The sequence below is a fragment of the Stigmatopora argus genome, chromosome 22 (assembly GCF_051989625.1).
Source record: "Stigmatopora argus isolate UIUO_Sarg chromosome 22, RoL_Sarg_1.0, whole genome shotgun sequence".
Taxonomy (NCBI): domain Eukaryota; kingdom Metazoa; phylum Chordata; class Actinopteri; order Syngnathiformes; family Syngnathidae; genus Stigmatopora; species Stigmatopora argus.
In genome coordinates, this window is record NC_135408.1 from 3,298,573 (window position 1) to 3,321,947 (window position 23,375).

The following is a 23,375-nucleotide window of genomic DNA, read 5'->3' on the forward strand; positions in this document are numbered from 1 at the left end:
TTCAAAGAGGGGAAATCAACAGAACAGCATCAGAAAGCAAACGTCACTTCAAAATGGCTGAGTGTTAAGACCTACCGTATGCATGCATGTACATCTATGTGTATGTAAGTATATATGTACACGTGTGTGTGTATGTGTTTATATATGTACTATATATATGTATATATATACACGTGTGTGTATGTGTTTATATATGTAATATATATATGTACACATGCGTGTATGTGTTTATATATATACACATACATACATATATATACATATACATATATATACATATATATATATACATATATATACACACACATATATATATATGTGTGTGTATATGTATATATATATACTTCAGAGACACGCTTATTTATTTATATATTTATTCATGTATTTATTTATTAACATACTTATTACCTATCTATTTATGTCTAAAATGCCTTTCCTATTCCTGCATCCTCACCCTCTTGCTACTGTGACAACGAAATTTCCCGAATACCGGATGAATAAAGTTATCCAATCCAATCCAATAACCAAATGCATCAATAGCATGTCAAGAACACGAGCTCTGTGGTGCATTTTTTGCATGAAAGATTATCCACAAAAAGTGGAGGAAAGGGATGTTGAGGAAGCAAGCAGTGCTTCAAAACTCTAATCTAGGCCTGAGACATGGCCAGATGTTGAAGAAAAACAAATCCAATTACCGTTTCCACCTCCATTTTAAGCACACGCACCCTAAAATCCAGCTGCCAAGGAAGTCGAGATGAAACATGGCCAGATTATTCTGCACAAATTCACAGGGGATTCTCAGTGGAGCGCAGAAAACTTGACCTATGAATATTAATTAAAGAGGATTAATAAAGATGTATAAACCTTTCTCAAGCGTGTGGGCTTAAATAACGGCTGGCCGCTTTTGATTCTGCACATAAAAGAAATGAATATGATTACGCAATGAGTGTAACCGCCAGGATTCTTCGGCTATCTGGCATCCGCTGGGATCAATAGCCATTAACACCCCAACGCACACAGTCAGAATCTGCATCTCTGTGGAGTGTTTCATCATGACGGGTGGCGGATCGGGGCTTAGTTACAGTAAGAGCCGCCGCCATCACTTTCACCCTCCCCCAGCTCAGCACTGCTGCCGAGATCCGCCTCCTGACTGACAATGTCATCGGGATGCTGGCATGTAAACACTCAGCAGCCTGGGCAATCTAGGTCACGTCCTGGCTGCATTAGAGAAGACATGGCGGGCCAGATTTGTACAAGGATGTACACACATACACCTCATGGCCTAGTAAAAGAGGCCCCTATTGGTGATGAAATCCACAGAGAGGCGCAGGTAGTAACAATGATGAAAAGAGGATGTGACTAGGGAGGAAAGCTTTTTTTTTTTTTTTAAATTATTGCTCCAGTTCTTTTGCCTTCTCTCTTGAGGACACATTGTTCATTAGAAGACAAGTTCCATCATGCAATATTGACACTGGCTTGCACAAACTTTGGGATTCAAAGAACCCTAACAGACTGTGACTACACTGAGTGAAGTGCCCCAATTTAGTTAGTTGAAAGTGATGTTTTTCTTTGAAAGTCTCCTTACGTTCCATCAAAGGAAACTAAACACAGCTCAAGGCACGAAGCTTTTCTAGTTTTTTTTATCACGGAAGTATGCGGATGGCCAGGTTGTAAACATTTTAATTGGCTATTGAAAAATAAACATATCTTAAGGGCAGAAATTCATCTCATATTGGTTAAGGCAAATTTGAAGGTATTACATCAAATAGTATCCCAGTTTGTTGCTTGATGATCTCAATATATCTTTAAGGGGTAGAAGTAAATAAGCGGTGGTGTTTAAACTAAGTAATGAGTAATATTAAAAACATCTGAGCTGCAGTTCCACTTCCTATTCATTAATTTCTTTACACACACACACAACTGATTACCCTACAGGGAAAATAGTTGCTAATTAGTTTTAAAAGAATGAAATGGTTACCTGTCAGATACTGTTAAAAAAAATTTCAAGCCTGGCCAGATCAGCGTTGATGTCTCTCAGAGGGCTGTTGAATATGAAAAGCATATTAATCTCACAACTTCATTATATAAATATAAATTGATGAACAAATTACTCAGTTGTTTATAGTAAAATGGGTACAATCCATTTGAATTGAGAGGGCTGTCAGAAATCATTCCCTACCCTCCCAATTCAAAAGGTTTGAACATCTATCTCAGTTAGTCGTTGTCAATGTGTGAAAAATGAACAAAAAAATTCAATTTTAGAGTGTCGTCCTTTTTGACTCAATTAAAAAACAGCAAGAAACGTGACAAATATGTAGTTTAATCGCTTTAATGGGCCACACAAGTGATGCAGCGGCCCAAATCAGGCCACTGTTATTTCCACGCTAAAATGCAGATGGTTCAGGTGTGTATAATATTGTGGAAATTTATGCTGAGCACGACAGGGTCCAAATTAAGGTGCATCAGAAACAGGACAGTAATGTACCGCAAAAGAGTATAATTATACGGACTAAACTCACCTGATGATTACACAAACCTCTTGCAGCCTTGAAACAGCATAAAGCGCTTGTCCCGGGCACCATATGTTGCGTTTAATGATTTAATCGACAGCGAGCAGGTGGGCAGACTGGACTACGCTGCCTTCAGTCTAATGCCAGTGAGCGTTTCCAAGTAACCTCGTTCGGCGGATTGTTTCTACCAGCAGTTTAACAATTTGCAGCTGACAGGTGTCACTGGGAATCTCTTCAATCAAAGAGTGCAAAATCCGCCCGTCTAACTGAGCAAACCCTCGATGGATAATGCCATGAAAATCTAATTACTTTGAAAAACATTTTTATTAAATTTAGAAAACACCACTTTAAACAGTTTTGTCGCGATTGCAGGAAAGGAGCGAAAAATGAAAAGAGCCGTTTTGACAGGCCGAGCTCCAGGCCTGGTAAGCCTCTGCTCGCTAACGCGCTCGGGACCAACGCCGGGTGCCGAAATCAGGTAGAAAAGTTGATTTGCAAGGTCCCCTTTCCAGTCAAGTTCCTTCCTGAAGTGTGCAACATTAAGGTTGAAATCGGTTGCCTTAGTATGTACAGAGGCTTCTGTAGGACGCAGTATAAACTTAGTCCGAAGTGGAAGGGCAAACATTGTTTATACGTGTTTGACGGGGAATTCTGGGGCTTAACGGGGGTGCGACCGAAATAGGGTTCCCCCCTCCATCACTCGTCAAGGCGCTGAAAGGGGTGACTCTCTGGACGGTGAACCCGAAATATCTTCAGGAGGGAACACTGTAAGCGTGCAGGCTCGAATCCCACCGAGCGACTCGGGTAAGTCAAAGACTTTGTGCCACTCGTCTTTCTCAGGGTCGTACTTCTGAACTATTTCCACCATGCAGCGATTGTTCCACGAGTAACCGCCCACCACGTAGATCTTATTCTCAAAAACCGCTACGCCCACGTCACTCTGGCCTCGCAACATGGGCGATATAGGAGTCCAAATGTCCAGGGCGGGTGAGTAGTACTCGCAGCTGAGCACGTCGTCGTAGTCGCTGGTGCCCCTGAAGTGGTTTCCGCCGATGACGTAGAGGCGGTCGCCCACCGTGCACATGCAGTGGAGTCCGCGCACGGTGGTCATGGGTGCCTTCTGAGTCCATTTGTCGGCGTCTGGGTCAAAGCACATTAGCTCCTTCTGAAAGGTGTCGTGAGTGATGCCCCCTGTAGTGAGAAAAGAGGGCCAATTACAGGACAAAAGTGGATTCATCTGCAAACGACTGACTCGGTCGGTCACTCTTACGTGACGTGACGTGTGAGTGGACGACAAAAATGATCCCTTTCGGTGGTGTCATTAAAAGACGATGTTTTGGAATTCACTTTCTACAATGAACTCTACATAGGGAGAGGACCGCAATGCGCTCACGCTAACATGCACAAACAGAGTACAGACGTCGAGACGCACAAAGCGAAAGCAAATTGGCGAAAGAAAAAAAATAAACGGGCCAAGTCTACAGGGAAGGCTTAAAATAAAGAGGAACACAATCCCAGCATGCATTTGGGTAGAAGCCAGCCCATCCCCGCCTCACTTGCATCCCCCTAGGCAGAAAGACTGGAGACCAGAGCGGCAAAGATTCGCAGCAGAATGTACAGTAGAACTCGCTTCGCATGCTGCCCACAGATCGCGTGCTCACTTCATTGAAAAAGCGGAGTGCCGCCTACTGAAGTGATCAGGTCGGACAGTTTTTTTCTCCCCAAACAAATGGGACACGCACTTAAGGCAGTTAAAGGCTCTGGGGAGAACTACATCAACAGACGTTCGTGACTGAGTGAAAAACTGATGTGCTATTTCATCTAAATATCAAACTGTTGTCATTTTTAAGCTTTGACAAGTTTGAAGCCTGATTGACAGATTCTATTGAATTTAACTAATTTACGGAGGAGACTCACAAAAACCATGCAGACTCGTAATGGAGAAAATCACTTCAATGTCAAAAATATATTTACTCTTTTCAAAACCTTTCTGAAAGGACATGAGGTACTTTCTCATTTCTTTGGAGTGTGATTCAGAATTGTAAGAAGCCAAGGTTAACTAACAATTTAAAAACATTTGGGGCTTGCTATCATAAAACTGAAGGATGACAAAATATCTATATTTCCTATTTCAAAATACCTAAGGCCAATAAATAAAGAGAAATGACAGACTGGTCGGGAGGAGGTCTTAAGAATTACAAGGCAACACAGAATGCATTTTTAAAATCAATCCACTTTACAAACCCAGAAAGCACTTAGGCCTTGTCATTTGTATTCTCATTTGGATGTGTCAATAGTGGTTCACCAACCTCTGTAACTTCTTGAATGTGACATTTTAACTTTACAGAACTGTCCCCTAAGACCGACTTGTTTAATTGAAACAAAGTTGGCAAAGGGACGACTGAGTCAACACGGGTTAGGTGAGGCAACATGTCGTGCATATTTAGCCAGCCTTCTTTGTCTTGAAATGGACAACAGTGTCTGCAACTAAATGGGGAATGGCATCATTTAGTGGCATCTGTCCTTGCTGGATGACATTCTGGTTATAAATGAGTCGAAACAAGAAGTAGGTGTTCTTGCACTCCATTTTGGATCAGGAAATAATAACTATACCAAAAATTTCAAATGTAAACAGATCATTTTGTCAAATTCAATTTTCAACTGTTAGCCTATTTATTACTCTTGAGCTCTTGTAATAAATATGATTAAAAATAGCAAGTATTTCCAAAAAACGTCATCTAAGGCAGAGGTCCCCAACCTTTTTGTCACCGTGGTATAGCTCTTCCTAATTTCTTGCAGACCGGCGTCTGGGCAGGCCAACAATTTATAACAGTAGCGTGGAACGGGGATGGTGCACAGATGACAACGGCAAAAAAAAAAGTACAAGCATAATAGCAATTATTTATTATTATTATAACAACCTTTCTCATTTCAAGTAGGGGGGTGAGATTGAAAACGGTAATGTTTATTTCTCTGACGGACCGGCACCATGTGGCTCGCGGACCAGTGGTTGGGGACTGCTGATCTAAGGTCGTGACCGGACGTTTCGTCGAAAGACGTTTGGTCGACCGGACGTTTGGTAGAACGGACGTTTGGTAGAACGGACGTTTGGTAGAACGGACGTTTGGTAGAACGGACGTTTGGTCGACCGGGCGTTTCGTCGTCGCGGGATAAGCGCGCTCGCCCCGCCCCCGGATTGTGAGTGGACATGTTTTTCAAACTCGGCCCGCGGGCCATTTACGGCCCGTTAAGCTTTTTAATCCGGCCCGCCGCCGGCGTTGTCCAAATTATAGTAAAAATCAATGACCTCATTTATTTCCCTTTGCCCTGCAATACTGCTCATCACTCTCAATTTAAAGACTGCTCTCTTTCGTTGAATAACGACGAAACGTCCAGGGAGCAAACGTCTGGGGACCAAACGTCTTTCGACGAAACGTCCGAGTACCATCTAAGGTATTCGCTAAATATTTTTTCTGTTGAACACTTAGTGAACCCCCCAAAACCAATCGAATTGCAAGAACTGATGATGGTGCCTAAAACCGCTCGAATTGCAAGACCTGATGATGGTGCTGTGAATCTCACCACTCCACTACCCGCGTCTTAAACTGAGCCACACCGCTTGGGCTGTGACGCTCCGTGGGCTGAGTGCATGGTCATCCAGCTGACAGAATAGCTTCAGACAAGGGAGCAGAGCGGCCATACGACGGGAGCTGATCTGCCGTGACAGACCAACGCAAAAGTGCACTTCAGCATGGATCACCTTGCACAGACACTCTAATCCCTGCCAAGATCCCTGGGGTGCTGGAGGGCCTCAGTGCAACAAAATTCCTCTAGCGGGCAAATTAGCTGCATTTAAAGCCACACACTATACTGTATTTAAGACTTTTACAGGAGTGGCACTATATAAAAATCCAACAGAATTTACTTTTTAATGAGCTCCTCATCATAGGTGATACCTGTACAACCGGAACTAATCCAACTATACAAATCATTCAACCCAAATCCAGTTAATTACTCTTCCAGTGCACATATAATCTGCAACAAAAGGCAATTATGATCTCGCCGCTACTTTATTTAAATCCAGATTCACGTGTTGGAAGGAATGCAGGGTCAGACTAGAAAAATAATGTTTACGCAATGCAACCCTGTAGGCTCCAGCCAATGAGAGCCATTTTGCTAACAGTAGATTAGTGGTCTTGTGACTACTGTGTAACGCATTGTGCAATTGTTTGATGAGGTGGAACCTTTAACAAGGCATTATTTGGACTTCTAAAAGAGCCAAACACAATTTGACAAATAAAAATATATTACGAAACGTTGAATTCATACGTGATAAATTGAGCATATAAAAGTACACGACTCCCGTCTTTTTAAATGTTCATTCAACTAAATATTTAAATTGAGCAGGTGTTATTTGTTCAATAACTAACGTTTATTTGTTTTGGCAGAAGGGGTTGTCAAAGCTTGTATACTCTCTCCTACTAAGCTTACTAAATAAAAGTCTAAATATGTGGTGTGAATAATAAAGATTGCTGGAAAAAAAAGTCAGCCTCATCACGTCTTGGATGTTGCTGCAATAGCACAGTACCCACAGCCAGGACGGATTAACACAGAGGATCTTCCATGTGACACCTCCCACACACGCTTCATCCAGTTATCACCCTCCCCACTTCCGTTGTAAAAATTTGCTCAGGATTAGCCACACAGAAACTGGGGCTCATCTCCATAGAGTAGGGTATGTTGTTTTCAAACCCAAGTGAACAGCTACAGGTGGGACACGCAAAATGAACCAGGCAAAAAGGTGAACACTAATGTCCATCATGACCACACAAAAATATTCTCCCATTTTTTAAAGGTACGCTGATAAAAAAGGACTGTACCTAGTTGGAAAATTACAACTTGATGAATAGTCGAAGTATTTAAACACCCTTTGGCTGTGTTTAAACTGAAGGTACATGGTCGACTGGTCGCCAGTCTTTGGTCGCCCGGAACGCAAGTGATAATTACCATTTAAATCGTTGCTCAAATTCCCTAAATAAAAACAGCAAATTACTATTTAGTCATACTTAATGCCCTAGTAATTATTAGGCTAAAGAAAAGCTCCAAATTTCCCGGACTTTTATTGTTTTTTGTTGGAGAACTTGTTAAGACCCTGACTGACGTACCTTCCTAAGGGGACAACTCATGTACATACAAACTCTTATACACTCACACGTCGGCTCAGTGAAACTGCTCATGGCCATTGTTGGCTTTTATTGATGTGTAGATCGTGTTGTTTTACCTTGTTTTCTCGGCGGTCTTTTGGTCGCCCATTGTCGCGGTCGGGGCGACCAAAAGACCAGCGACCAAAAGACGGCGACCAAAAGACCGGCGACCAATCGACCGGACACGCTTCCACTTATGCATTCAATCTGCTAAATAACCAATCTTTCATTGAGAAACATTTGCATTGGACTCAAAATACATTGATTCATTTCCTGACCATTTATTTCACTGATAAATCCTGTGCTATTTTAGATTATCAAAATGGATGGCATTCTGGATGGTTGACGAATGGTCACCATGTCCCAAAAAAATTCCGACATCAGTAAAGAGGTGGCAGAAAGGCATTTTGCGTAGGAAATATATGGATGGATGTTAACTAGCTATCTAATTTGTCAAATTTTTAGCAAATACGAATGCATTCATGATAACAGTAACTGCATTTTACATCGCTATGGTCGCCACTTACCTGAAATATACATATAGCCGCCATAAACTGTGCCGGCATGGCCGTAGTGTGGCTCATTCATTTTGGCAACGTATGTCCATTCGTTCGTCCTTGGGTTGTAGCACTCCACAGTGGCTTAAAGATGACCGAGGGGGGGGGGGGAAAGAAACTTATTAGAAGTAGGTCATGACACAACTAAAGAGGACAAATGGCAACAAATGAGGCCTTGTGGAGGGTCTCAGTATGGGAGATAAATGACAACTTTAAAACACAGATGATAGAATTAAATCAGCAGGGGGTAAACAGGAAATTGGAAGATTGTAAAATAATTTCTGTCAAAGATCCTTGGGATGTTTTTTTTCTAAAATATGCAATGATCTGGAAAAAAAGTGATTTCCGACATGACGCTTGGCGGTAATTCAATTTATATGGAAGTATGGTTTTCTAGTGAAATTGTCTGCTGCAATAGAAGTGTGGATGTTTGGAAAATACCGAGAATCAGTTATGTGGCTGGCCCCTCTTTATTAGTAATGCAAAACTGCAAGAAAAAAACAACAACAACAGAGCAGGAGAATGTACTCAATTAACATTTTTTCTTTACAAAAAGCGGATGGGATGAATACCAACCAGCATGAACACAATAAAAACCTTACAAACACTAAGTGGAGCATGTTTATAGTTTGTGTCTTATTAGTGATGCACCAAAGCTATGAGAATGAAATCAATTTTAAGATTACTGGTGAGTCTTATCCTAGTCTGAAGGCAAACAGTGGGTTGGACGCGATTTTGCCCATAAAAAGTGACTGAGCAGTGCACATAATTGCATTAAAATAATAATTGTGATTCAAAACCAGACTCAGTAAGGGTACCCGCACCCCGATACAACTATTTTTGGGGTATCAGAAAAATCTGGATCAAGTTGTTGAAAAGTGGATACAATAAAAATGGATTAAAATAAATCTAAAATGCCTGCTTGGTTTAAACTCAAGTCTGCATTAAAAAAGCATAAGAAAGGAGAGAAAGAGTGATTAAGATAAAGTAGAAGAGCCCTCGTGGGGTGGCCTGCGGTGAATTGGGGCGTTGCTCTTTGATCTAATTATAACCCCAGAAAAGATTACTTTTAATGGTGGTCATTTCCTAAAACCGCAATTCAAGTTTCGGGTGGTATATCACTGTTCCACAATTACTGCAATTCCAGGTTTTGCATGATATTAACTAAAACATTGATTCCATTAGAAACACACACCGAATATGGCCTATTTCAGGAGAGTCTCATTATCATCACCAGTGACCAGTGAAGAAGTCAAGATGTTCAGATTATATTTTACTTTCCTGAAATATAAATGATACCTCAGTTGAAAATATCTGCATCAGAAATAATTCTGCTCAAAGATTTGTTCAGGTCGGGGTTCTGTTAAAGTAGGATGAACTGTATTGTTGAACAAATATTTCTGTTCATTCATTAAACTGGGTGAAATAAATGGGATTAAAAAAAACTCACCAAGCTCCCCAGCCGCATTTCTTCCGCCTACAGCATAGAGGTGTCCCTTGAGTGCACTGAGGTGGAAGAAGGTTCTCTTCTCATTAAGGCATGCCACCTGCATCCATTTGTTATAGCGAGGGTCATAGCGGAACACGGTGTCCACTGCCGTTTTGCCTTTGGTGTCGTAGTTGCTTTGGCCTCCCACCACGTAGAGGAAGTTGCCAATGACGGCAATGCCGTGTTGGTAGCGAGGTGCGTCCATAGGTGCCAGCGCTTTCCATTCATGTGCCTTCTCGTCAAAGAGACGCAGCTCCTTGCTCACCACGAGCTGCTGCCGTAGGACACCGCCCAGTGTGACCAAATGGGCGCTGTCAGAGCGGATGGCTGTCCTTTCCGACTGCATGACAGGCTGCATGTAGGGCATCATTTGGTAGTTGCTAGCTTCCAGGAGAAGGTTGACGCACGTGTTGTCCGTGCGCATGAAATCCACCGTCTGTACGTGATTGATAAGTTCCTGTGGGTTCATGAGGGGAAAGCGGATGTTCTTCATCAGTTTGGAGGCGTAGTCCATGCGACTATCCTCGTAGCGAAGCCAGCGGCAAGCCGCCTTGAAGAGGTCTAATTCAGTGCAGTGTTTCAAGCTATTGCTAGACAAAACAAACGCCAGGCGCTCAAATGGCAGCTTGACAAACTCGCCGGTGCCCAAAAGTGAGGGGAAGTTTTTCAGTATGAAATTGTTGACATATTTGTCCACCTCAGTGAGGTTGTACGTGTTGGCAATGCGTCCCACTTCGACACAGTTGTCAAGGGAAACCTGCGGTGAGAGAGAGAAAATTATTACGCTGCACTTCAGGGGTGACAATACAAAACATAATTGGCAAAGCAGCCGAAATAAGCGTGACACTTTGGATTTTTACATACAGAACACATTAACAATAACCTGCTATTTGGGGAATTCACATCAAAATAAAAAATTGCACAACTTACTATGGCCTCATTCATGAAAAAACAATGCACTCAGTATCTGCTTTATTCTTAGTGCGCTAATAAAAATACCTGCTTACCCCAGATATAAGAAAGACTTTGCAAAAATCCAGAACTGGGAGGATTTGTAAAAAGCTGGCTGCCTCGAGTGTGTCTTGCAGATTCTCCATGTTGAGTGACAACTTGGCTGTGTAGATGAAATCAATGATTTTCTTCAGGCCTATTCGGTTCACTCCATGAAGCTTGATGCACATTAAATCCTGTTCTTTCATTCCACCTGCATCAGGGCAAAGAAAAGTGTGAATGTGGATGCTGCCACACAATGAATGCGTAATCTTTGGCTGGCCTGGCTGCTTGCAGCTGCATCCATGGATTGTTTTAAGTATAGAGGATATAATGTGACATTTGAGAACAAAATCCCATTCCAAAGAGACTTAACTTTAAGGTGAGAACTACAGTGGTACCTCGACCTACGATCAGCTCGAGGGACGATGAAAATTTTGATCGAATAATTCGCCCTAGATACGATCAAAATTTCGAGATGCGACCAAGCCAGGTGGCCATGACATGAGAGGCTGTTCATAATTGTAGCGCACGGTCTTTTTTTGCCGCATCTCTTTCGTGCATAACAGATACCTACGAGCACTGAACGATTTATTCAGACGAGTTTCCGCTACACATGGACCAGAAAACGCACAACGAGCATGCGCGGGCAAAAAGCGGGCTTTTTGGGTAATGAAGTATACTCGTGCACACAACACCGATAGCCAATGGCACCCTTTCTCAGAATAAAACTTCATTACCAACAATCAATACGTGGTTAAGCTCAGCTCTTGCATTTCCTGTTTATTCCTTCCTTAGCCTGTTAGCTCCCGCGATCGCTCATTCAAGACTACTTCTCGTTGGCAAGTGGTTGTGCGTTATCCTATTGTGAGGACATTTGTGTGCATCATTTTCGGAATATTTTGAAGGGAATACAACAGCAAACAGCCCATCGATAGCGAACGTGAGGGTGGAGGCGTGGAAAACAGCTAACCCGCCCAGAACGAAGGTAAAAAATAAATAAAACAAAATTAGAATTCTGTTTTGTGTAAAGTTACATCCTCTGTGTATGTCGCTGTCTCTACCCTCCGCGAACTGTGTCTAATTTTACTTCTATTAAACACATTTCATCACTATTAAACCACTAGTTATGTGTTACTTTGTTAATAGATGGAGAATTAGAAGAAATAAAACATTTTTTTCCAATCCAATATCCTGTTTTGGTGTTTTTTCAGAGGGTTGGAGCGAATTAATTTGTTTTTAGTTCATTTCAATGGGAAACGTCCGCTTGAGTTACGAAAAGCTCGACATACGATCTCAGTCCCGGAACGGATTAAGATCGTATGTCGAGGTACCTGCATTATCAATGTTATGCATAGCTGTCCTAAACATGGTACAAACTGCGTGTATAGAGTATATATAAATACCCAAGCAATCAATACAGAGGCTAACATGGCCTAATGTTGGCAACTGGTGTTACGTGAAACCTAGATTCAGTGCAGCAAACAGCTGTCATTCAGTACATAGAATACTCAAAGTGCAACAAGATTTCTATTGCTGCTACTTCTCAAAGGTTTGGCATTCATACTCCCACTTAAGTGTAGGATGTAAGCAGTGTCCTTGCAGAAAAAGGAATAGTGATATAACCGCTACGGTGTTAAAGCATGAATGCGTTCATGAATACCGTATTTACTCGCATATAAGCTCCCCCCCATAAGCGGCACCATTAAAATTGCTGTATTTTACAATATCTCACGTATAAGCCGCCCCCTGATTCACAATTTTCACCTCCATATTCCTGGTCTTAATAGGGAGTACAAATCATAAGAAAAATCATCAAGAAAAGTGAATATTCCAAGTCATTTGTGACCCACCTGTGAACATGGCTTTGAAATAGTCGGAGGACGAGGCCATCATGGCTCGATGTACGGGGAAGGCTTCATCACCATCGCCTGCCACCAGAGTGACATCACAAAGCAGTCCCTCTATTCTCAGCTGGTCAAACCCCTATAAAGAAAAATTTGATAATAGAAAAAAAATAGAAAACAGCTAATTTGATGTGCCAATCACATTTTTTTCCATGGAGTTGGGAGTCACTTGATTTTAAGAATCTGCTGATACGGAGTACAGAGAAAATCTATTAAAGAGGAAAAAAGTATATCCAAATAACTTTTGCCAGCTAATAAGTTAAGAATTCAAAAAATAAGCGAATATTTTAAGAACCCCATCTTTTTGCCTCAATTACAATTCTCTGAAAATGACATGATCGATCGTCGGCATCCCTAAATTACAGTGTAGTGAACCATAAGCACCAGGTTATCACTGGAAATTAGTACTTTGTATGATCATCGATTTCTGATATGGCTCTGAATATGTAATTCAACCTTTACAAATCTCAAGGTTATAACTATGATTGAAATAGTTTCACCTGAAGAACCACCGAGCTGTGTGTGTTGCTTGTGAAAAATCGTGTGTTTCCGGTCTTTGATGCCTGAAGGTGAGCACAAATGCCCATATCACCGTAGCCCAAAGCCACTTTCATGTGAGTGTCGTCGTCCTCCACAAGGGATCTAGGAAAAGAAAGAGGATATTCTTATATTAGTGTCACCTGTATTGAATTTTCATACCATTTATTCCAGTTAAACTTGCCAATGAACAGCTTGGAAAGCCAAAGCCTAGATCTGCTTGCGGATTCACGGGAGGAAAAGTAAGGCCAGATTGCCAAATAAATTTCTTAGGAATCAGGACCAATTTATTCAATTCAGACCATGATGAAAATAATAACAACTCCGGAATCAATAAATATTGTCGTAATACGAAATGCGGACAGGTAGGAATTTGAAAGTCATGGATGTACTATAATGAGCAGGACCTTCACCAATGTTATTTGTTAACCTTAACATTCAAAAACATTCGCTTGGAGATTTTTAAGTCATCTTTCAAAGAATATGACCACTTCTGATGGGCCTTTCAACCTTTCACTGACATTTACATTTGGACATAACAGATCACTAAATCGACAGAAAGTGACTAAGACAAACATTTGACATGTACTACATAACATAATCGGGCAATGAACCATTTACGTTATGTAGATGTGCTGAGCAAATTCCTGCACCCAAATGCACTCTGGCCCAAAACCAAAAGCAGTTAAACGTTCTTCAAATTTACCACTCAATGCTCCAGAAATACAGCTTGTGATAAACCATATTAGTCAATGAGGCGCACTATTGGGGGGGAAAAGGTATCCAACCATTTCCCAAAATAAAGGGAAGATGCTCAAACGACAGTAGTGCTTTTTTTTCCTTCTTCAGCTTGGTAGCTGCTTGAGAGGGTTCTTGATTGTGCTTGCTTTTAATGCAAACTGACATTTTTGTGTCTGGACTCGGGCAAGAAACTAATGAGTGTTAAGCAAAAATCTGTGTGATGCACAAAGGACAACTGAACTAGATTCAGAGTTAAGAGAAGATGTTTCAAGAGCAATTACTTACTAGTCTTAGTAGTTAAAGTAGTTCGGTAAACTTACTGTACGACCTCTACGGTTCAGTGCTTGCACAAATTATTGATGTTTAAAGACATTAAGGGCATTTAATGCAGTATATAAACAACTGAGCTGCATGCCTTTTTCAGAGCTGCCAACCTCAGTTCACCCCTTTTCAGGACTAACCTTGTCCCATTTCCGGAGTTTATCCGGAGTGAATGCGATTTGCGCAAAATCAATATGCGCTGAAGTCACACAAGACGAATCATCCGTCAGAACTTGTAACTCGGATGATTCAAAATGCTCTCGTGTTACCGAATTCTTCAAGTTTACAGTGCAGTTGAATCAAGATGGCGGAAGCCATAGCGGTGGTGTGAATTTCGAGGCATTTAAGTGAGAAATTTGGTACTTTTCCAAAATTGTTGCTTCAAAAAAATTTAAGTGATTTTTTGGGGGGGATTTCCGGAGTTTAGGGAGGTTGTCCGGAGTCCCGGAGTTTTCCTTGAATTTCCGAGAAAACTCCTGAAATTCCAGAGTAGTTGGCAGCTCTGCTTTTTTCTGCTAATAATAATAATGCTGGCTCTACTTTTGGTGAAGGGTCACATACGATGGGGATACAACTAGTAATTGACAACACCACCACTACCTAAAGACAGTGAGCATATTCACATAAAAGAGCACGTTTACATTTACCCTGTCAGGTGGTAAGGCGGACAGGTAAAGAAGAGAGAGTGGTTTGTCCACACCACAAAGGAGTGTTGGTGGCTGCCAGAACAAAACAGAGAGACAACAGCTACAGCATCCAACATGGGAAACGGGATCTTTTACAGCAGTTGGACACTACGTACTGTATATTTGATTTCTACTGGATCATGCAATTGTTGCAGAATAGTGCAAACCTATTGTTCTATTTATTCTCTTATTTGTTTGGTGTATTTTTTTCAACTAAAGGTTGTCATATGCTAGAACAGCAGGCTTCTAGATTAACTTTTTAATGTGCAGGTAACCCATCTATTTTACCTACCCAAGATGGCAATCCACCTGCCCTAATTTACAGACAGATATGGTGAAATATTCATTAAATATCAGTACCGGTACAAAGACGATGAGCAGACGAAATCTCAAACGGAATATGATTGATGCCCACTGGCCTACGTAAACAAACCTAATAAAAAATTGCAAAATGGTGGCGCCTTCAAGAAAACGTAGACACATTTCACACGAGCAGCGGAAAAAGTTCACACGCGCAGCCAAAAAGCGTCACAATGGCCGCGCTCATGGCAGGAAACGATTTTGATTTTCCTCATTTATTTTACATTACATAATGAAAACGTTACCTGCCCTTTCGGGCAGCTGATTACATTTTGACAGCTGCCCGAAAAGAATACTTGGTTGCGCCAGGCATTCGTTAATGTCGAGCGCTGAAGGGGCAAATATTTGTAAAAGACCAAATACTGGATGAGGCTTTTCCTTATTTTGGTAGCACGCAATATAAAATAAAATACTTTATAACAATTTATGTCAAGTGAAGGAAAATAAACCAGTCAAATGGCTAATATGTGGACCATGAGGCAGGTGTCCATGTATGAGCAATAACAGTTACAACTTTTTCCTGAAGAAAAATAGGATGGTATCCACTTGAATGAAGCATTTCTTTGTTCTAAGTGGATTATGCACCAAATGTCGAACTGTGACAAAGAATCCTTTTGGGGTGGCCATTATTTGAAGAGATAGTACACAATGTATGACAATTCATGCCCACTGTAAATTTTATGTCAGTTAAAAAAAGAAAGAAAAGATATATGTTCAAATAATAAAAAGGCACCCATTTCTAGGGACGGGGCAGTGTGCTTCTACAAGATGTATAATAGAGGTTTTGAGAATAAAAAAATGTAAAAAGAAAAAACTACTACAGAGTGTCAGCAAAGGAATGAAAGTGACACTATCAAATCCTTTTCATGTCAGTGAAAAGCTTAAAAACATCCTTCTCCAAGTGACAGCTTAAAAAGCTAAAGTCAACTTGGCTTTTCCATGAGACAAGTGAGTCTTGAAAGAGATAAGAATAGGTTTGCAGCCTTAACTAGCTCTGAACCAATAATCATAATTTAAAAAAATCTTATGGAATCCTTTATTTAAGTTGGATGGCATCTGGCAGACAATATTGTGGTCTGTAAAACCTAACTGTTAGGGAAATGTGCCCTCTTTGCGGAATGGGTTCCTTGTGAATTAAAGGCTTGTCAAATACATAACAGGATGAAAAAGGGAAAATTAGCGTCAAGCGAATTTGTAGAAATTCCATGGTAAAAAACAATACACACAAATATGTTCAGTCTCACTCAATTATTTACATCTAAAGTGATTTTTAGACCATTTTTGGTACTGATGTACAATTGAATTCCTTACAAAAACTTTTAAATAATAACATATAAGACACGCTTTCCGCCATGAAGGAGTTAATTCTGTATCATATATGTGAAATTTCCCGAATACGTGATAAATAAAGTTATCTAATCTAATCTAGTCTAATCAATCCAGATTAAGAAGAGCAACAATACAAAGTCAGTGAGAGAAAGGACCCACAGCTCTGGTTGCTTGCTCCACATTTATGAAATGTCGTTTTGATTATTTCAGTGCAGCTATGCTGAATGTTTTAATTTTCAAAACTTCAAACAATATCGATAAAGACCGCATGTGACACATAGAAAACTATCCTACCATTGTCAAAGCTTCCACCTGTTTGGAAAACGATGGCACACTTCTTCCTTCACACAACTGCAAAATCTTTAAGTGACTTGTGTCTGCTGCACAGTCAAAGGCAGTTGGGCAGAAAAACAACACTGCCTTGCAGTATTGTTGATAAATGTTCTGTCTCACATCTCTATTCCATTAAAAAGGCTTTCAGGCAGACTGCATTTAGTTATGTACAATAGCAATGGAAAATATACACTGTTATCATCTTAATCATTAATCATGTGAAGGTATTCCACAGACAAAATAATAGAAAGTATCTATGGCTGTTTTCAGGAAAAATAATTAGTTTCTAACCGCCATATCCAGACAGTGATTTGAATTTCATTGTGATAAAATGCACACACCTAGCACAGGGTAGCCATATGAGTATATCTAAGAAATTAAGACACACATTAAACCACCATTAAAAACCTCTATCATTGCAGTCAAGACAAAGTTATAACACACAATTACAAAATGAGGGAAAAAAACAACTAAAATTCTTTGGCTGGATCAATTTGTACATTTGTGTGCCAAATTTGAGTGCGTGGTCCCTGGTTGCGTCTTGCTTGCTCCCTTGCTGCTTGGTGATGGGTTGGCATATTCAAATCAATTAATCAATAAATCAGTCAATCATTTACTTGGAACATTTTGTGCACAAAAACAGGAACATAATTTTCTTTAAATTATCAAACTGGGGCAAAAGTATTTCTCTGGAGGTGAATATAGTAAAACACTGCTTTTCCGTTTAGCATTTAACTTCAGATTGGAAAGACTAGATATGCGCATGGTGCCCCATATATGTGACAGTGGTATCACATCAAGGAAGCTATGAACCAGTAAAATTGTTGGCACAACTGAAGACTTGTCCAACAGCAAGATAGCATAATAATTCAAGTTGATACTTGATTATATTAAGCACAAGACATTTACAACATCCGATCTACGTGCAGGCTCCAGAGGAAGCACTGCAAAACTGTTTGGCCAGGCCCCTCCTTCTGGCACACTTGTTATTAAATCAAATATAGCACACCACTAATCACTTTATTTTGTTGGATGAATCTCTGCAACACTTGCAGTTGTCAGTTGTTCAGTACTAATACACAAAGGATATGCTAACAACTCTTCGAATTACCGGGGAAAATGCCCTTGTGTTTTTTTTTCAAACACACTTGGCCAGGAACTATCAACATTTGGCATCCTTTATACATGAAGTTAGTCTATAATTTCTTATTGCACAGGTGGCACCTTTAACGATTTTTTTTTTAGTTATTTGGAGCACCTGGAGAGAGAAAAATGTTCTGACCTGAACCATAATCAGTTATGTAAGAAAAAAACGGCTTGCGTGTGGGTGGTGGAGACAATCTGTCAACATGCACAAAATGCTAAATCAACCTAACGGATACTGCAGAGGGAAAACAACACAGAACAGGATGTGTACGACTACAGGGGAAACAAGGAGACAAAAACAGTGTTTGCTTGGAGATACATTACATTTTTAGAAAACAGAATTATTAGTTGTTATGTGTTATTATTATTGTTATTATTATGTGACAATACATATTTCTGCTGTGGAAAGCAGCGCCATGTTGGTCAATGTTGGTCCAGTGAGTATTTAATTTTACAAGATTGCATTTCAGTCTTGATATCTGGAATTGTTGCAAGGACAGCTGGGACAGGGTCCAGCACCGGCTTGCATATGGTACATATTGTCGAAGTACTCCTCTCGTATTGACGAGCCAGCTCAGTCACGCGTACACCACTCTTATGTTTTTTGATTATTTTGTGCTTAATATCAATTGTCATCAGATGCTTTTTCTTCTAACTAGCCTTCATTGCACCGGCTGGCTTTGGACCCTTTGTTTTTCCCTTAATTCTGCACTGATCAATGCAAAAAAAACCATTAAAAAATTGCAACCTGCTCTTAAATATCTTTATGCGAAGGAGATGCGGCGAGAAAGACTTATCATAAGCAGCTCCTCGCGCACTCGGCCACCTGGCTGTCTCGTATGCTCGTATCTCAAATTTGTCTCATATCTCAAGGCAAATTTTTGCTCGGAATTTTGCTCGTGTCTCAAATTTCTCGTATGTTGGGGCACTCGTATGTCAAGGTATTAATTACTGTACTATAAACATTAATCAGGACAAGTCTGAAGAAGGAATATGCGCAAATCTGCCATGTCAACCCTAAGTCTTCACATGTTATACTAGGAGAAAATTATATTGTGAGAAACCCAGTAGTGTCTATGCCGAGTATCATTTAGCTCGTAAGTAGCTCAAAAGTAAATCTGCACAATAATTGACAATTGCATGAATCCAATTGACCAATACAAATACCCAAGATGAAGCGGAGCTCGTCCTCCAATGATTTAAACCATACTCTGACTAAAATTCTCACTCTTTGTACTGTAAACCTTGGTCATCGGGACCAGTAGTGGAGAACTAATGAAAAAAAAATACATTAGAGAGGATGGCAAAAGGGTGTGTGAAGACCTTCTGGGCTACCCTCCCCCTCCAGAACAGTAGCAGATAACAATAGCTTCCAAACCAGGGCAAAGCAGACATCCTGACAAAGGCAGACTCCTCCCAAGCCGGCAAGTCCCCTTTTTCAAATAAACACAGCCGTAGAAAAATGGCAAAGGTTGTGGATGTGGTGTTTGCCTTGTCCAGTCAAGCACTGAATTGAATCTTGCAAGAGAGCAAATCAGAATCCAAGAGAAACACCAAATCCATACCCGACAAGAGTAATCTCTTTCAACGGAACAACCTTCAACCATTTTTTGGAACATAAAACACAAACTGAAAACGTAGCCGTCACGTGTTCAAAACTGATGATCAATTCCTGAAAAGTGAGAAAATGATACCCAGATCCACATTAGGCTAGTATGAATGCTATTACTCACATGTAGGCAGGTGAGAGCGGTGATGAACGGGATGTCTTAAGGACGGGCACTGGGAATTTCCAGCTGACAGGAGAACCGCTTTTCCATTTCAACGGCATGGTGTTGTCACCAGAATGGTGTTAGAGCAATAGCGACAGCAAAGACCATTTCCAGGGAGAGCTTCTCAACGCAGTATTCCATACCACTCCGGCCCACACGAATTAAAGGGGGAAGCGGGCCGCAAAAACACAAATGAACGGGTGGAGGCAGTGCGGTCTAAAGAGAGGGTTGTGACATTACCGGCAGCACCAAGAAGCCAATAGATTGCATCCACAGCTACTGCTCGCCTCGCTGCATAAGCCACTGACTAGCGGTAGGAGGAGGGGTGAAGCCAAGCCTTCCAAGAGTTCAATCAAGTGTAGCTGAGCAACAGTGCCACCTTGTACGCAGAGTTGTGATTACCACTTTGTGGTAATATTTGAAGTTAAGAAAGGATAGGAAACCCTTATTAAACAGGAGGTAACACTAGATATTCAATTGCATACAATTCCAGATATGAAGTAAATAAGTGATGTATCAAACCAAGTTAAAATACCTTTTCATCATCTATCTAAAGTCGCTATGTTCAACTGAATAGGTTCTGAGAATCTCAAGGAGTAAAAATAGATGGTTTTGTCATATCACCCAGCCCAAATATCAATTATTAATAGTACTAATTTTTGGACCATCAGAACAACCTCTTGAACACATCCTTTCATCTGACCCACACTGCCTGTGCCCAACTTTCATCCAACAAATAAATACAAAATGCTGCTAATTCATGGGATAATTATTTCATGACAATGTTCTCCATTACTAAACTTCCAAGTTTGCAATGCTGCAACACTCCACACGAGTCAACTGTACAGAGCAGAGAGGAGCACATTAGACTTCCACAAATATTCCACTGTCGCCATGTCAAGAAAAACTTTGCTGCCCCATCTGTCATCCCCACTTATACTAGAAGTCGTATGGGGAACAGGAGCTAAATATAGCCAGCTGTAATACTACAAAGCACTGAACTTTTCACAGACAAACCTAGGATGCCTAAATGGTTTCACAACAACTGAAAAAAAAAGTCTACACACATTTTGCACTTCGCACTATACACCAAAAATAAAGAAAGGTCAAATAACTGAAAAGAAGACAAACAAAAGTTATATGTTAAAAAAAAAAACAGACAGGGTTGTACAAATGTGAAATAAATTAACTGAAAATAAGACGAGCGAGTGGTTAGCACATCGGCCTTACAGCTGTGGGGTCCTAGGTTTAAATCCAGGTCACATCCACCTGTGTGGAGTTTGCATGGGCCTGCATGGGTTTCCACTGGGTACTCCGGTTTCCTCCCACATTCCAAGAACATGCATGGTAGACTAATTGGACACTCTAAATTGCCCCTAGGTGTGAGAGTGAATGGTTGTCCGTGTCCTCGTGTCCTGCGATCGGCTGGCCACCGATTCAGGGTGTCCCCTGCCTCTGGCCCAAAGTCAGCTGGGATAGGCCCCAGCACCCCTCGCGACCCTGATGAGGGTTAAAACGGTTCAGAAAATGAGATGAGAGATGAAATGAGACCAATCCACCAAATCGTGACTTATTACAACACTGTATAATCATATAATTACAAGTTGTACGTAAAAAAATGGACATAAGGTTGTAAACATACTGTTTTGTTTGATTGGCAGATTAATTGGTTTAACTGTGACAATTGTGATTGGATTATTTTTCAAAGACAAGTATATTACTCCTGAAGCAAACATCCAATTATGATAAATAATGTTTACAGGGAGAATGGAAATACGGAATAAAATCAATAGAATTATATAACAATATGTCACAACATTATGCTTCTTGAGCAGTGTTTCTACAGCACGGTTCTCAAATACAGAAGCTGAAATCCTAATCAGGTATTACCTCATTACCAACTCTGATTCCACATAAAAGCTTTTCTCCAGATGGTACGACAGCTTTACAGCCAAGACACACTGCCAGGTTAAGCAAGGCCAGATAAATGTTGCACTAAAGGTGCTACTTTAGTCATCAATCCGAGACCAAAAGTTGATCGTACTTCTCTTTCAATGGACGTGCCACTTAAACCATAACAGTAAAATTTAACACTTCTCAGTTGTTTCTAGTTATTTAACAGCATTGAACATTACCTGTCATGCAGTCCAATGGGCATTGTGTCCCCTCTGTGCGCAGGGTGCTCCATACCCTTGCCAGGCAACACCTTTGGATCCAAAATACATTACTTTCAATATGTTATTCAATATTTAGTTAACAAATGCTCCATTAAAGTAGCTATGACATAATTTTAGATATTATTGGTACAAATGCTAATATTGCAAGTGTGACCTGGTGCCAAGTAGTTCATGAGATTTCTGTATTAAGGATCACATATCCAAAGGACAGCCAAATTCCCATGACAATCCAGAAAAGCTTGTAGGACTGTAAATATACTGAACAGTACTCATTTTGCGAGTCTATGCGTAATGTCAGTCCTTCAGTGATTTCATTCTAAAATATGACATCACTTCTTTTTAATCGAAAGACATGATGTACGCTGATTGAAGTTGAATATATGCCTGGTATCCTAGTAAAAAAAGCGAAGTATTCTTTACTTTATTGATGCATGTAATTGAAACGCGTCAAAGTTGACTCAAAACATAACGTGATTAAAGTTTTGAACCTGTATAGTGGCGCATGAAACGTGATGTATACGCGAGGGGAGTGACTGATAGACGTCAAAGGAGAAACTACATTGCGACGCGAACAATGCTGTCTAGCTACAATTAGGCTTTTTCCAGTCATATACGGTAAACCTTAACACCAGTGAGAGAAAGCTAATGCTAGCACCATAGCTAAGCTAACTCATTAATGTTTATTATTAGCTTGCTGAATGTACATGAAGATCTGTCGACACTAATACTGTCAGTAGTGTTTATAGGTAGATGCGATCTTTAAATTGCAGCAGTTTGATAGTTTGGAAATGATAAGAATGCTGGGTCTTAACGTGAGTTACTTGGGCGCATAGTTAGTTGCTACTTGGGTTGGTTGGTTTGCCTCAACCAATTGAAAGACAGAATGGTTGTCAACCTGTTGTCTGTCGGGATTAATAGGGTGATCATTTCAATTCAATTATAGTAGGTGTATTACGTACACTCCATACAGTTTAAATGATAAATCCCATACCTTCAACGACGAGGTAACGCTGACTGGTGCCCTTGTTTTCCTCCCAAGTCCTCAAATCCACTTTCAGCACAGGAGCCGCCCAACCAGTTTCATCCAATCGAATTTTCGCTTACTACTAAAGGGTAACCATCACAACTTTTCATTGGTAGAATAGTATGGCAATCTTTTCTTATTGGCTCAAAACTTCCGTTACTAAATACAGTATTTCTGCCGAGGTATTCTCATCCATTTCGTTAACATTTACTCCTGATTGGATTTGAGATATACAGAAAATTATACCATAAATACCAACAACAAATGAGAAATATATAAAAACTAAAATAGT

The 23,375-nt window shown here is 40.5% G+C and overlaps 1 protein-coding gene across 4 annotated transcripts; it reads right to left on the reverse strand.

The window, feature by feature from the left end:
• Positions 1 to 2,815: 2,815 nt before the first annotated feature.
• klhl13 (kelch-like family member 13) lies at positions 2,816 to 23,223 on the reverse strand. Of its 4 annotated transcripts, XM_077593234.1 has the most exons (9): positions 23,051 to 23,223; positions 22,018 to 22,088; positions 14,904 to 14,975; positions 13,158 to 13,299; positions 12,604 to 12,736; positions 10,768 to 10,964; positions 9,722 to 10,517; positions 8,242 to 8,355; positions 2,816 to 3,701 (listed from the first exon to the last, which is right to left on the reverse strand). In XM_077593234.1, the coding sequence occupies exons 2-9, from the start codon at positions 22,068 to 22,070 to the stop codon at positions 3,214 to 3,216; spliced, it is 1,995 nt and encodes a 664-aa protein (XP_077449360.1). In that variant the 5' UTR covers positions 22,071 to 22,088; positions 23,051 to 23,223; the 3' UTR covers positions 2,816 to 3,213. The 4 variants fall into 4 exon arrangements, with proteins under 4 accessions (XP_077449360.1, XP_077449362.1, XP_077449363.1 ...); XM_077593236.1 differs by lacking the exon at positions 14,904 to 14,975 and having other exon boundaries at positions 23,051 to 23,206; XM_077593237.1 differs by lacking the exons at positions 22,018 to 22,088; positions 23,051 to 23,223 and adding an exon at positions 19,844 to 20,187.
• Positions 23,224 to 23,375: the final 152 nt, after the last annotated feature.